At 57.7% G+C, this 15,519-nt stretch overlaps 1 protein-coding gene across 1 annotated transcript; it reads right to left on the bottom strand.

Annotated features, from left to right (window-relative positions):
- Nucleotides 1-2,504: 2,504 nt before the first annotated feature.
- On the bottom strand, nucleotides 2,505-14,127 carry CYGB (cytoglobin). Its single transcript, XM_026051436.1, has 3 exons — nucleotides 13,680-14,127; nucleotides 6,359-6,590; nucleotides 2,505-5,867 (listed from the first exon to the last, which is right to left on the bottom strand). The coding sequence occupies exons 1-3, from the start codon at nucleotides 13,820-13,822 to the stop codon at nucleotides 5,703-5,705; spliced, it is 540 nt and encodes a 179-aa protein (XP_025907221.1). The 5' UTR covers nucleotides 13,823-14,127; the 3' UTR covers nucleotides 2,505-5,702.
- Nucleotides 14,128-15,519: the final 1,392 nt, after the last annotated feature.

The following is a 15,519-nucleotide window of genomic DNA, read 5'->3' as shown; positions in this document are numbered from 1 at the left end:
GGGACCAGGAGGAGGTCCGTGCTTCAAGATGGACCACAGAGACTCCTGGATGGCAAGACGGGGATAAGGGGCTGAGTCTGGTTTGTGGGGGGACAACTTGGTCCCCCCCAGCACCCGGAGCACTCATCCTGGCTGTACAGTCCTGGTGTCCTGGGGTCTGGTACATCCTGGTACATCCTGGCGTCCTGGGGACTCCTCTCCCATGGGATGAGGGAGATGGAGGATTCATCCCCAGCTGGAGAGGGAGGCAGGCGATGAGGAGGATGGCGAGGCTGCTGCTGCCCACTCTGCTGGCCTCTGAGAAAGGCTGCAACCAAACCYAGAGGCTTTTCCAATTTCAGATGCACTTTTCCTCCCCCATCAGTGCTGTTATTTAATCTCCCGCCTGCCAAACTCCTGGGAATTAATCTCGGGCCGCACTGACAGCGTTTACATTCAGCGCGGCTCAGATAAACCATATCGGCCAGCGCAGATGAAGAGGAGACAAGGATGAGGAAGGAAGGGACACGCTCCTGGTTAGTGTCAGGCCCGCCTGGAGTTATTTTTTCCCCGCTCTCTTGCTTCCTGAGTGGCTTTGCTCCCAAGAAGGAGCTGCCGGGGGATTAGAGAGGAGAAAAGAGGCCCCAGCTCCTCAGCAGGTAAAACAGAGCTGGAGGTGCACAGAGCAAAGCCAGAGCCCCTGTGGGTTGTACCCATGCAGATAGCATGGGGGAAAAAGAAGGGAAACATCTGGAAAATCAACTGGAGACTCCATCTCCAAAGGCTTCTCACCCTGCAGGACCTGGGATGTAGGAGGATCCTGGAGGGCAGCAGGGAYGGGTGGGCCAGGGCAGATCCTGCTCCCGGGCTCTTCCCATGCTCGGCATCCCGGCTGGCCCACRCCGCAGGGAGAACATGGGAGCACTCAGCCCCACAGGGCATCCCTCCGGGATTCCCTTAACCCAGAAAACAGAGGGATTTGGGGRCCATTTGGGCAAGCTCGGAGCCGTGGTGCTAGCTGCACTTTCGGACCMGCTCACCTCTAGCCTAGGTCACTTCCAGTGACTCCCTGGCACTGTCCCCACCAAGGCACTCTGCAGAAAGGGTGCTTGGTCCCGCTATTTATTAAAAGGTCTCTTTGCAGCCCACGCCCTGCAAGTATTTCTCTTTATTACTATTTTTCCTTAAGGGATCCCGCAAGGGGAAAATCCTACTGAAATTCCCATCTCTCTACCAAGCTGTTGGGAAAACAACCCCAACCCCAACAACCCCAAACGTGAGTGATTTCGAGCCAGCTCCGGCCCGGGCGCCTCTCAGGCCAGCACCCTAAGGGCTGAGCTCTTCACGTCCGCACCGCGAGCTCGCCCAGGCTCGCCGCTCCTCCTGCTCCTGCTTTCCAAGCCAAGGCTTCACATCTGGAGTATAGCAGCGTGTGGGCCCTGCTGACCATTCACTTCCGCCTGGAAGCATTTACAGGATGTGGTGGAGACTCCAAGGAYGGTTTATTAATCGCATCAGCAGCACCAGAAGATTTTCCCAAGCAAGGCACAGCAGAAGCAAGGTGGATTAAACCGCGCTGCCCTCTCTGCAGGGGTTGGCTTCTGGTTTCCTTCCCCGCGGTGTTTCGGTCGTGGTCAGCTTGGCTTGCTGTGGCTCTGCCACCTCCTGGCTTCCATGCCCACCGCCCGCCTTGCACTCAGCCCTCGGGCCTGGATTCTSCCGTTAAAACTGCTCCTGGCTGGATGCTGGTGGTGTCCATCCCGATGAAACGAGGTTTGGGGGACCGCAACAAGCATCTGACAGTCGTTCCGTCCCTCAGTCCTCCCGCAGCAACTTCTGAAAGTGCCAGCCAGAATCACCCAGATTTCATGGAGGGCTCTGACCCATCCCTACGTGGGGAAGCAGGGAGTGGAGGGACCCACCGAGGGGACCTGAGACACAACCCAACTCATTGCTGCAGGATCCAGCCCCAGGAGGAGCCGCAGGGGACCAAGCCACAGCGAACCGGGCTGCTGCTGCTGCTGCTGCTGCTGCTGCTCAGGGATCTGCTTGCTGTTTTCAGAGCCTGGGAACCACCTCTTCATCCATGCAGGTCGTGGGTGCTGCATCTTGCAGCACTCCAGGCTTCAGTCCCAGCTCTTTCCCCTGGCAGGCTGAGCGGGACCATGTAGGTCCAGCTCAGCTGGAGCCCTCTGGCCACCACCAAGCCTGGGGACACTTGGGCGCCCGGGTGGATGTGGCCCCGAGCCAAGAGGACCCTCCTCACCCCCAGCCCACGGTGACCCCCCCGACCATGCAAAGAACCCCCAGCATGAAGGAAACCAGAGAGAGAGAGACAGCGGTTTGAGCGATTTATCCACTGAAGATACAAGTTTCAGTTTAATAACACCATTCTGCCTGGTTACAAACATACTAAAACCCTACAAAAAGGAAAGAAATGAAAACCAAAATCCAACGAAAAAAAAACCCCAGTTACATCCATTGCACACTAGACGGCATGTAGGAAACCCGCACGGAAGCGCCGAGGAACACGCACACAAGGAGCACCCGCAGCAGGACCGCTCACGGCAAAGACACGGAGCTAGGCGGGACCGGCTGGAGACGTACGAACAGTTAGAGACAAYGGCAGCTATGGAAAACAGTTAGCGTTACAGTCCGTTACATAGGTCGGGCCCACACGGGGGGCTGCTGTCCCCCTCTTTCAGCGAAGTTGGTCCAAGCTTAGTTAATATATATGTGGTTTTCCCCCCACTTTCCCGCGAGCTCTGCCTCTCTGCTGGCGCCAGGGCCACGTCCTGCAGCTGGGGACAGGGGGGACACAGCAACGTCCCCCCCCCAGGAGCCGGGGGACGCCGGGGCCCCCCTTCCCAGCTCGGAGGGGACCCGTTGGCGAGCGAAGGCAATGGAGGCAGTGCAAGGTCCCTAAGGGCTCCCTTGTCTAAATGTCTCTGGTAGCTCGAGAGCGTTTCTCTAGCCGCATRTATGTATGTCGCTATATATACACGTATATATTTTAGCTGCTAGCTAGTGTGAGGAGGCAGCAAGGACAGGTCTTTGCCTCAGCCCATACCGTGGGCTTCATCCCCTCGAGCGCCGAGGTCGGCCCGCCGGTGACGGTGACCGCCGGGTGGGTGACCGGAGCAGGCGGCGCTCGAGGGAGCTGGGACCGGAGCCCGCTCTGAGAGCGCCCGTGTGCATCCAAACCCCGCGCGCCGCTGCAGCAGGAGCCGTGATTTTCCCTTTCCCTCTGCTCATTCCCACTTTAAGCTCTGCGCTGGGGGCGGCGCGGAGGGGGCGTTTGCTTCATCTCTGCCTAGTCCCCAAGCCAGCTCGCCCTTGGCCGCCCTCCCCGCTTCCTCCACAACCGGTAAAAATAAACGCGAGTTTGTTTGCAACGGGGCTGGTGGAACGGGTCCTTGCGGGACAGCAGCTGCACGCAGCTGGATGTGATTTAGAAAACTATGCCTGGAAAAAAACAAGCCCAAGGCGGGCGCGTGTGTGCGCACGCACGGTCACGCTGCGCACCGGCGTGGGTGCGTGGGAGCACCGGCTTCTCCAGAGAGGCAAAGAAATAAGCCAAGATGATGTGCCATAGTTTTGATCTGTCCCTCAAAAAGACACCCTGTTGATCCCGAGGTTTTGGCACCCATGGGTGAGGATGTCAAAGGAACCTGGCAGACACTCACGTGGGAATTAAAGATTTATCCGGGCGAAGTTTCAGGGGATGCTGAGGCTCTACAACGCACCCACCCCGTGCGTCCATCTCTTCCCTCCCTGCAACCCTCTCACTGTACCCACTGTTCCTGCTGCCTGTGTCCAAGCTGCACTGGGAAGGTCCCGAGCTGGTTCCTGGTGAGGGGACAGGAGGGACCACGTCTGCTCCGGAGGGTCCACCTCTGCTCCGGAGCACCTGGCCCCAGGCAAGGGCAAGAAGGGCTGCATGGCCAGAGCAGGAAGGGGAAGCCTGGCAAAACTGGTTGCATCTAAAGGAGCCTCCAAGCAGCAGCTCCTGTTGGGGCTAGGACAGAGGCACACGGTGGTCATRTTGGCTTCAAAGGCAAAACAGAGGATAAGGAAGAGGAGGAGAAACAACCGCTCAAGTGGCAATTGGGGTGAGAAAGGGCAAGCGTTGGGTCCTCGAGATAAGAAGCCAACGGGACCCTTWCTCAAAGCAGATTGTTGACTGAAGCAGCCCAGGGCTCCCCCTTGCTTGTTGGGGGCTGATACAAGTAGGAGACGGCTCCGAAGGTTTTGGGGGCCACGCCAGCAGCCCCCCATCCTGCCAGCTCAGGGAAAGGGGAGACTTAGGTGGTAGAAACCTGCCTGTCAAGTAAAATTGCTGAAAATTAAGTGGGAGAAGAAGAGAAAGCAAGAGAGGAAAGATTGGGCAAAGGGGCACAGCTGAAAGAACGAGTCAAATAGAGAAGGGCTTCACTGTCCCAGCCTTGCCCCCATCCGTGTGACGGACACAGGGCCATGTGCAGCTTCAAATCAGGTCCTTTGACTTGAGGTTGCCCAGAGGGCCCCCCCACACCAAAGCCACCTATACCAAGGCCTCACCAAGCATGGCTGAGGGGAAACTGAGGCAGCAAAAACTCAGCAGACTTGCCCAAAGCTCCCGAAAGAGACAGCGTTGGAGGCGGGAGGAGTGTGTGAGCTCTCTGCTCCCGCTGCATCCACCCCTCGCCGCGCTCGCGGAGCCCTTTGCCAGGGCCAGGCAGCGGGATTGATGCTCCATGAGGATGAGTGCCGCATCCTGCATGGAAAGACTTCTACCAGGCACTTTATTTGAAGGAACCCAGTTTCATCARGGTGGGAATACGTTCGCACAGAAGGGGTTTATTGACTTTAGCAGAGTGCAGGGACCTCTCATCACATCCAGGCATCTGTCCGGCTGCACTCGCCTCATCTTTCCCCGCTCTGGAGCCCGGTCTCTGCTCCTCTCATGGCAGAGCACTCAGCTCTGCCTCCCTCCATCCTCCTCCTCCCGGGCATCCCGGAGCAGCAGGCAACGGCCCAAACTCCTGGACCCGTGGCTAGCGCACGGCTGAAAGGGGCCACCAGCCCTGGGGCGCAGCYGGGTGCCCTCCTTCCCTGCTCTCACGCTGTAGGCGCCAAGTCTCTCCCGTCCCCTTGGTCCCTCCATGCCCAGGACGGCRCGGCTCACAACAGGAGAGGTGACGTGCCGTGGAAGCCAGGCGTGCCACCCGGGGGTGAGTGCGGATGGGTGGGTGAAGCAAAGCGCCTGCAGCGCCAGCGGGGCGGCCCCGCGGGCCCCCTGAGCATCGCAGCCCGAGAAGCGAGGGGCCGGGGTGGCCGAGGGGCTTCACGCAGCAAACACGGGGCGTTTGGTCCATGAGCCTGCCCGGCGGGACCCTGCAGCAGGGTGGGTGGGTGCGAGGGGGGGTCTCGGAGGCGGCACCAGCGACACGCAGGGTTGGGGAAGGCCAGGGCTGCGAGACGGAGCCAACCATCAGCTCTCCTCTTCCAACATCCCCCGCTTCACCCTGACCCACCTACACCCTTTTTATGGTATGTATATATATTTTTTTGGCTTGTTTATTTTTTTTAACCCCATGGAGATCAAATTGTGACTTGGCAGCTGGCAGAGCTGCCCACAGCGGACTCCCCGGGCCGAGTGGAGACCTTCAGAAGAAGAGACCAGAGAGAAGTCCTGGTGCGAGCGCGTCCCTCCCTGCCCCTCGCCCGTGCCCACTGTCCRCTCACAGGGTGGCATTGGGGTACTGCGCCCAGCCCACCTCCTTGTAGGCCGCCGTCACGTGGGTGTAGATGAGGGTTTTCATCTTGGTCCAAGCAGTGTGCATCTCTGGGGTGAAGTCATCGGCGTACTCCTCAGCAATGACCTCCAGCATGACACCGGTGAGCTTCTGCAGGGAGAAGTTGGGCATGAGGTTAGTGAACTCACCAAGGAGCAAGTGATAATGAATTTAGCTCTGAATTCGCAGAAAGTACAAAAGCAAAGATTTTGTAAAAAAGTATAAAAGCAAAGATCAATCCTGGTATCTGTGGAAACTGCAGCTCTATATTCAGGACCATTCTTGTGTCCCCATGCTYGGCAGTGTTCAAGGAAGAGGTAGAGGAGGCACTTAGGGACATGGCTTAACCGGTGTGGTGTTGAAGGGCTTATGGTTGGACTGGTCCTGAAGTTTCCAGCCATCATGATTCTATGGTTCTAGGACAGACAGACATCTCAGCTTCCCCAGAGACTTATCAGCTCACCTAGGGAGACCGTGGGAGGCTGGAAAACAGACAGATCCCTGTTTGCATCTGAAAGCATTTCCCCTAGTTTTGACACTTTTTAATGTCCCTTCCATCACAAAAGCATCTCAGAGATTTATTTTTTGTTCCCTTCCTTTACCTTAAAGTAGACGGGCTCCACTTTGTGCTTGAGGGCATGGGCCTTGCCCACGAGAGCCAGAATGGAGGAGACCTTCTCTGGGTCACTGAGGTTCTCCACCACGGTGTTGATGGCACCCATGACCCGCTGGGCATGCTTACGCAGCTGTAAGCTCCTCTCCATCTCCAGYGGGTCCTCCATGTGCTTGAACTGGCTGAAATACTGCTTGGCTGAAGGGAAGTTGACAAAAAACCTTTGGAGAAAGAGAAGACACTGAGCACTATCTGGAGCGAGGGGGCAGGGAGAGGCGAACGCAAAGCGAGAGCTGGAGCAGCTGGAAACTACCCGGCTGCATTGAACGGATGGACACAACGGATTTCTCATTGAATTCCTTGGAACTGCAGGGCTGAGTTGTCTAAAAGCCAGAAGGTCACTGACTTCTTTTCTCTCTGCTCAAGGGGTCTCTGAGATGGATTTCCATTTGCCCAGCAGAGGCAGGACTCTGTTCTTTGCCATTATATTGTCACACCTCCCGTAGAGCCTTACATACACGACTGGTATGCCAGATGCATTCCCACATACCAGAAGGTCACATCTCGCCATGGGGACATCTCGCCTCTTCCACCCGAGCCAGCCTCTCGCTGTCTCCTTGCCCAGACCCACCGTTGTTTCTTAGCCCCACGCACTTCACGGTGGTGCTGCCTCCCCAGAGCTCCCAGAACGTCCCAGCTCCCAGAACGTCCATGATCCAGCAGCCTCCGGGCTGTCCCAGTTTTGGCCCGCATAAGGGTCTTGGCTATAAAGGATGCGAGATCCCCCCATGGGGTCAAGCTCCCGTTGCAGCTACTCGGTGCCAGGAGCCTCTTCCCTCAGGCACGGCAAGCGGAGATGCTTGGCACCCAAAACCTTCCTGCCCCGAGGAGCCCCACTGCTGCGGGATGGGATCAGCCCAGCTAAACGCAGCTGAGCCAAGCAGAGGAAGGACCGGGAGCCCCTGCAGAGCCAGGGCTGTGCACCCGCAGCAGGACAGAGCTGCACCCGAGGGTGACGGAGCAAATCCGAGCGACCAGCCCTGCACATCCTCCCCTCCCAAGCCCCACACGTGGCCGCTCACAGCCAGAACTGGATGCCTTTCAACACCCCTTTGMACCGCGGCGAGCAGCAGCAGGATTCGCTCCTTCCTTCCACCCACGGAGCTCCTGCCTCTAGGCCCGGGCGCTGGAGCAGCTGGGCTCCCTCCGCTCCAGCGGCGGGCGCCTCCAAGGTGGCAGACAGCTCCAGGACACTCCCAGGCTGCCTAAATCCCCTCCCCGGGCACCATCCCAATCCAGGCCGGTGTTTTCCAGCCTGTTCCTGACCACGTCTCGCTGCCTCCTGCACCGCAGCATCCCCCTCCGCGCTCCAGTGGCGACCATAGTTCAAGGATGCKGCTCAGTTACCGCTTCGTTTTTCCCCGTCCTCACCCCGCTCCGCTTCTTTCCGCCGCTCCGTCGGCTGCGCAAGTTTGGAGGCATTGCCAAGAGCAACGCGGAGCGGCGAGCGGAAGACACCAGCCCTCGTGTTATTTCCCCGAGACATCTGGGATTCATCAGAGGGCCCAAAATAGGTTTGGGAGGTGGGAAGGGTGCGCGGCGCGAAGGCTGGGGGAGGCAGCAAGGTGCAAGGGAGGGGGACCAGGGGCTGCTTCGAAAACCCACCGGGGCGCCGCCACAAAACGGCTCCCGTTCTTGCACAACCTCCCCCAGGCAGCACGCGGAGAAGCTCCTCCTGCCACAGCTGCTCCCTGTCAGGAGACATTTCCCCGGCCCGGATCCCCGCCGGCTCCTGTCGCCACTGAGGTTTTCAGTCTGTCTCCTTCAGCTCTGAGCTGGCAGAGATGGAGGAGCTGCCACCGGAGCACAAGGCGATTGGGACGCCGTGGTCCCATGCACAGCCACCAGCTCCACGAGCTGCACGTGGGGTGGCCGATGTTGACGCCTCATTCCCGGGATGCAGGGGGGTCCAATCTGACTCTTTCCTAGCAAAGGGGCAGATGTTCTTCTCCGTTTTAACAGGACCCTTTTTTCCTGCATCCTGCCGCCTTAGGGGAGTCCCTTTCCCTATCCCTTCTTCCCTCTCTCCTGCTCCATCCGCTGCCATCCTAGAGCCAGCAGCTCCAGCCGGTGCAGATCGATGCCACCTTCCCAACGTAACATCTAAGCCTTAGCTCCCTTCGAGTGACTCTTCTCCTTCACAGTGAACCAGCTCACTTTCCCCATATTTGGGATAAAAGTGGGACCACCCAAATGATACCCGGGGGCAAGTATATGTTTCTATATGCCAAAGCCTCCAGATGCTGTTCACCACCAAAAAAATCCCTGAAAACTCTCCCTTGAGTTCAGCTCAAGGGCTTGACGTTGTGAAGAGTAACGGGAGGAGGCCGAGAAAGACTCGGCCTGACTCACTCCATCTCGTCTCCTTCCCTGGGGCTCCACAAATGGTGCCAGGACATCCACAAGGGCAGCAAAACCCAGGCTCAGCTCCCCATACCCCATCCCGATAGCACGCAGGAGAACACGCTCCACGAGGAGCAGGGCTGCAACGGCGTCCCACGTCGCATCAAGCGTTTCAGCCTGGTTCACGGGTGGCAAACTGGAAGCCACAACTCACTACGGTCAAGGAGGAAGCCGGTGGCCAGTTAGGGGCCTGGAGACAGCCCTGGTTTGAGCCTCCGCCTCCGGTGGATAAAGTCAAGCTCTTGCGGCAAGAGCTCCTGGCCTGGGCCTGGAGGAAATATTTGAGCTGTCACAAAAGGAATGAGCCCGGCTCAGTGGTAGCTGCGAGTAAACACAGGAGATTAATTTAACACAAAGGTTAAATATAGCCAGAGGAAAGCGGGGGGAAAAAAAAAGGAGGAGGAAGAAATAAAATAAGTTAAACAACAGTTAATTAGAGGTGCTTGTTGTTGGTTCCCCCCTTCCGTCTGCAAAAGGTTTTTGCAGAGCTTGGGCATCTCAGGCTCTGGAATGTGGTTGCGTGCATGTGCTGGGCTTCCCCCCTGCATTCAAGTCATTAAAAACAYGATATTTGCCATTGCATATCACACAAAATTATGATTGATAGAAAACAGATGCCTGAACACCAATCTCATTAAATTTCTTTTTAAGCGATTCCATTCTGCACCCACTCATTTGTATTCCGYGAGCGACATCTGGACCAAATGGACAGGATGTCGGAATTGGTTTTCCTCTCCCCCTCCTGCCCTTTTAACAACTTTAAGGACACAACCTTTACCAGCAGCAGAGCCAAAGGAAATAATTAAGGTGCAAACCGGAGCGGCCACTGGAAGCTGCTCCGAGCGACGGAATTGCTGCYGCTGCCGCCCCGTTCCGCCCTCCTGCTGCCCCGAGCCCTGCAAGCCGAGCAGGCCAGGAGGAGATCTTCAAGCCCAGACCTTTCCTTCCCACCTCGTCTTCCTCGCCAAGACCCCCGTAAGCTGCTCCCTTTGCTATCCAGCTGCATGCCAACCCTCTGTTCCTCATTTGCCCTGCTTGTGGTGGCAAATAATTAGCTGCTGAGTTGCGGGTGTCGCTGGGAAACCTTCAGAGGAGCAGATTGGGACATGCAGAGAGCATCCCTCAACTCTGCTTTCCCTACCTTCAGATTTTTCATCTCCTAAACCCCTTTTCACAGGGAAAAGCTCTACTTAGAGCAGGCCGCCAGCCCCTTTCCAAACATCTCCTTCAAGCTCCTCTTTGCTCTGGTGCCCACGGAGCAGCTGATGGTGCTGGTGGGCAGGTGGCATGTGGCGGCTGCTATTTATTACGCTCAGGGCTGTCTCACCGCTTCGCCTGCACCTTCCTGCGCTTCCCCAGGCACCTGGAGGCTCTCCGAGTATTTTTAGGCTGCAGACTCACCGGGGCGGCTCGTGGCACCAAGGGTTACGGCTGCCAGGCCAAGGAGGGAGAGTTCTCAACCATGCCACAAGCACCAGCCGGTGAGACAGGAGGAGARAAATGTCATTAGAGCCAGAAGGGGAGAGTCTCTCTATGCCACAGAGTCCCACCAGGCCTCTATAGGTGCCCTTGAGGGACCCAAAAGGGAACACGGGTCTTGGAGGACGCAAATGTTGGTGGAGATGGTGGTGGCGGGCAGCAGCCTGTACAGGGATAGAAAGATCGGGAGGAAAGTGCCAAATGTTCATCCACAGGCAGAGGCCAAGCTTGTTTTCTTACACAGCTTAGAGCAAAAAAAAAGGGTGTTTTGCCCCAAGGAGAGCCTCTGTCCCAACACAGTGCCTTGAGGACAGACTTCAGTCACTTCATTGCCTCCCGTCCCCCCAACTCCATCCTTGCCATTAGATGAAAGATACCCGATCCCACTCACAAGACCCAGAGCCAAAAGGCATCTCCAGTTGCCTTGGAGCAAAGGGTTTCCCACAGGTCCCCGTAAGCTCCTGCCTTCATCCCYGACATCCTCACTGAAGCCACGCTCTCGAGCTCCCTGTCCCTGCCAGCTGTCCCTGAGCTGTRTCCCATATTCAGGGATGCAGGCATGGATATTACAAAAATACTGCCCAGTCAGACCTGGTTAATGGGGGTAGAGAAGGCTCAGAAGTTGGCAGCAAACAAAGCTGAAACAAACAAACACAAAAGCCTGGAGAACCGTGTAAAATAAGTCCTGGGACAGTGGGCACTGGGGCACAGGAACCAGTCAGGCACCCTGGTTCCAAGCCCTGCTCTGGTATGTGGTGGGTCCAAATGCCAAGCAGTGCTGGCATCCCCAAAAACGCAGCTCCRTCTACCAGCCAGGCACCTCTGTCCCCCTCCCGCAGGGAGCAGATCCTCCCTGCCACCCACCTGGGCTGCTCATTTTCCAGAGGGACAACCAGGACAATCTGCTTCCCTCCTACCCCCTTAGACCTGAGGATGCCACTAGAGTCAGCTCCTGCTCCTGCTCCTGCTCCTGCTCCTGCTCCTGCTCCTGCTCCTGCTCCTGCTCCTGCTCCACAAGCCCTCTGTCCCACCTTTCTCTGCCTTCGTTTTCTGAGATGCAGGAAACCTAGGGAGGGTCATTACACCAATTGCCCTCATTTGGGATGAAGAGAGTGATTGGGATCAGCTGCTCCACATCCTGCATCCCATACGGCTCATGGGGGCCTCATTTCGCCTTGCACGTTTGGGGCTTTCTACACGTTAATGTCCAAGCACACAGTGCCCGGAGCTGGGCAGCTGAGAGCTCCGGGATGGCCTCGCTGTCCTGCCGCTTCCCTGCACGGATCCGGGCTCGCACCCATGACAGGGCTGCAGGGATCCTCGGCTCCTCCTCGAAGCCCCGCACAAAACCCCTCTCCTTGGCCCCTCTGCACAACCCCATGGGCAGGCGGGTCTGGGAAAGGTGGTGTTCCACTCCTGGCACGCACTGGCATCCGTTGGATGCACTGGATCCTTTAGATCCAAGGACTGACCATTGCAACATCACCCAGCTCCTTCCACTGCTTGGCTGCTCCCATGTTCACCCATGGCCACCCCCATTCTGCCTAAACTCCCTTTTTTCCCATTGATAGAGCGGGATGGGGTGCTGGTTGCTTGGAAAAYATTCCTCTTGCGTGTCCTCATTACAGGAGCTGCAAGTCCGGCTGCTTCCCGGCTGTCCTTTTCTCCTGGAAAACATCTATTCAGAGGGACCACAGTGATTCAGGCGAGTGTGACGGACCGGACAGGGCCCCGCGTGGCTGCAAAGAAGGGCGAGCTCTTCCCTGGGCCCTTTCTGCAAGAAACTGTGGGAAAGAGGTGGGGGGGATTTGTCAGCATGGCTTTGATCTGAAATGCATCATTTTGCAGCCAAAATTGGACCCAGTCCCTCCCTCAAAGAAAATCTAAACAAAATCTGTGTTGGCTTGGTGTGGGGGAAATCGCTTCTTTAAATGCCCTTTTGGGGGGATTCAACAATTTTATTTGACTCAGGCAGCTGGAAAAACTAGTTGTTTTGCTTTGTTTTGTTCTTTTTGCGTAGCCAGACTCATTTCAGAGGCCCTTTGGTATTTTTATCTAATATTGCAAATAGTATGTGGTACCCAGCGAGCGCTTCTGCACTGTGAAGCTCTCTGCAATCTGTTTGCAGGCAGGTGTGGGTGCTCCTGAACCTCCCTCTCTGATCCTGCTCTTTCCCAGCACTTTTCTGTCCCTGTTGGAGAAGCAGCAGCCCTGACACCACTCGGTGCAGATGTCACCGTGGGGGTGACGCCAGTGYGGCCACAGTCCCGGGCTGGGTGGGTTGGTGCTGGCATTGAGCATCTCAGGGGAACCCTGCTCTTCCTGACTCTCCTGCCAAGGGAGTGGGTGCTGCTTTAGCTGGGAGGCACCGAGGTAGGAGCACGGCCTAACTGGGAACGGTTCCGGGTTTATCCCGGTGCCGGGCACTGCTGCCCTGATGGTGGGGCAGAAAAGAGGAAGAAAAAAAGAAAAAAAAGAACAGAACCAGAGCAAAAACTTGTGCTGGGAAAGTTTCAGTGGGGATGAGAACTCCTCTGCAGCCGGTGCCCTGGCGGTGGCTGGAGCGGGTCCGGCTGCAGCGGCTCTGGGATGTCACCCTCACAGCCCCCGTGGCATCCCTGGGATGGAGGCCGGGCCTCCAGTGCCTCCCCGCCAGCCTCCTCGCCCGGAGCCTCGCCGAGGGGTCCCCGTATCCCTCCGCTTGCCCCCATCTCCCCGCCATTCCCTGCTCCGTATGGGGACAGGCCGGACGCCGCCGGCGCCAGCCCCGGGAGCAGGCAGGCTGTAGCAGGTGCTGCCGGTGCCAGGGGCACCCAGCAAAGTGCCACCCACCAGAAAACACCAGGAAAAGCACACCCCTGATATTTTTACGGCTTTGGCTGCAAACCCCGTCTCTGCCCACGTTGCGGCCCCCGCTCCTTCCTCGCCGCGCTCCTTCCTCGCCGCGGCCTCGCAGATGGTGCCCTGGAGACCCACCTGCCTGCTCCGCTCTTGGCTCCCGTTGCCGGCTCCGGGCATGTTCCAGCAGCACGGATCCGCACGGCGGGGAGGGGGAAACGTCCCCCCCTCCTCAGCCCGGCGTGCAGAGCCGGCCCCGCTCCCTCCTCCTCCTCCTCCTCCTCCTCCTCCGCTCCCGCCGCGCCGCACGCCTCTAAGGTGACCTTTCTGATGGGCATCCATGGGCAGCGAGGCCCCAGCCGGGCTCCCCGCGGCTCCGGCGCGTGGGAAGCGGAGCGGTGCCGCGGAGCAGCCCCCGCTCCTGGCCATCCGCTCTATCCGTATCGCTCTTCCCCGGAGCTACCGACAGGGATCGGAGGTGGATTCCCTCCTTCCCCCTCCTTTTTTTTCCTCTCTTTTCTTCTAAATACCTGATGAGTATGGAGACCCCGACGTCCTCGCAGTTTGCGTACACTCTGCTCCATGTCTCCTGAATCACCTTTTTCTCTGCCTCCGAGATCTCCTCACTTCTTTCCCATCTCTCAATCTCCATTTCTCCCTGGACTTTCTCCATGAAAAGCAGCCGGCACGATCCTCCGGGAAGCCAGGAGCCGAGCAGGGATGCGAGCGCGTGCGCGTGCRGCTCCCGGCGAGCAGAGACAAGGTGTTTGCTCGGCGGGCGCGCTCCGAGATTCCGGGATTCGGGAATGGAGAGGAGTATCGTGGCGGCTCAGATGCGCGATCGCCGGGTGCTGCCCATGGCTGTGCGGAGCTCGGCGCAGCTCGGGTGCCTGTCACTGACTGATGGGAAACTGCCGAAAAGTAAAATATTCAAAGGCAGCGCAAGACCAGCCTCTTCTCCAACGTGCGAACGTGAGCTCACTTTCTCTCCCCTCCTCTTCCTCCCCCTCCTTTCGCTGCTGCTGCTGCTTTTTTTTTTCCCCCGAAAGGCAGAGACAGGGAAGAGGCTCTGGGCAACATCAGGACGGGGCGCAGGGGGGGCGATGACGGCAAGTTGGGTGGGTTTTTTTTGGGTTTCTTTTTTTGCTTTCAGCCCTTGTAAACAGCTCGGAGGAAATGCAGGATCCAAAGTGTGCAGTTTAACTTATCCTGACCCGGCTTCCTGCTTTTCCCCTCGTTTCGCAAGCCACTCGCTACAAGAAGCCCACAGGTTTCCAGCAGGATCTTCCCGGCTCATGGAGCAAAGTATCGTCCATCCTGCAGTGACTTCTTTAATTAGTAGATATTGCCCCCTGTTCTTGTTGCAGGAGCAAATTGCAAAGGGATCCAGAGCCAGGGTACCCCTAACAGGAATCTATGGCTGTAATCCCAGGACTGCATCATTCCCAAGAGCATCCTGGATGGGAGCGGGGTACGGGAGTGCCCCTGCATTGGGTTTTCTGTGCATTGCTCTGTGTGTTTGGGTTGTTTCTACCCAAACAATGGCCCCAACTCACCAAAAATGCAGCCGACAACCTCTAGCCCGGGGCATTTGCACGTCGAGAAGGGAGATATTGTGAGAACTGCAATAACCGACGGTCCCCCAGAGGGGACRGGAGGCAAGGAAGGGTCCTGGGAAGGAGTGTGTGAGCACAGACGTGGCCATCGGGCTGTCCAGCGGACAGACGGACCAACACAGCGGCAGCCGCACCACAGACCTGTATGGGATGGGCCGGGCGGCAGCACCAAGACACTCATTCGGGATCCGTTCATCCTTGCATCCCTGCTTGAGGAGACAGGGAAACGGCACCGCGTTCAAACACAGTTTGAACCCGGAGCAAAACTGCAATGCAGTGCTAGCCCATTTGGGAAGGAACGACTCAAATTGTGACAAACAGGAGGGCTCAGGCAATTACCTAGGTAGAGTTGCTAGTGTTTGCTGCCTGCTTAAAGAGGACGGGCTCTTCTTTTAGCCGCTCGGATCTGGGACGAGCCCTTGGCGCTGCCCATAGCCTGGCGCTGGTACCTGTTAAACTCAGCTGCAGGCTGCTGGTACATGTTAAACTCAGCTGCAGGGCRCTGGTACATGTTAAACTCAGCTGCAGGGACGCTTTGCCCCCCTCATCGCCTCACCGCTTCCCTGCTCGCAGCGGGGAATGTACTTGGCTCCCGATGCTCGAGTGGGAGGTGAAGGCAAAGAAAGGAGGCTCCAGCTCCAAGGCATGTGGGATGTGGCTCATGGCTCATCCCCTGCCTTGACTCTACTCACYGCCTGCAAGCCGCGAGCCCCACATCCGAGCCCTCTCCACCGCACACGTCCAGGSAACCCAA

This window comes from Nothoprocta perdicaria, unplaced genomic scaffold (genome assembly GCF_003342845.1).
Source record: "Nothoprocta perdicaria isolate Ctin4 unplaced genomic scaffold, notPer1 scaffold_75, whole genome shotgun sequence".
NCBI lineage: Eukaryota > Metazoa > Chordata > Aves > Tinamiformes > Tinamidae > Nothoprocta > Nothoprocta perdicaria.
This window is presented reverse-complemented; position numbering and strand designations above follow the sequence as displayed.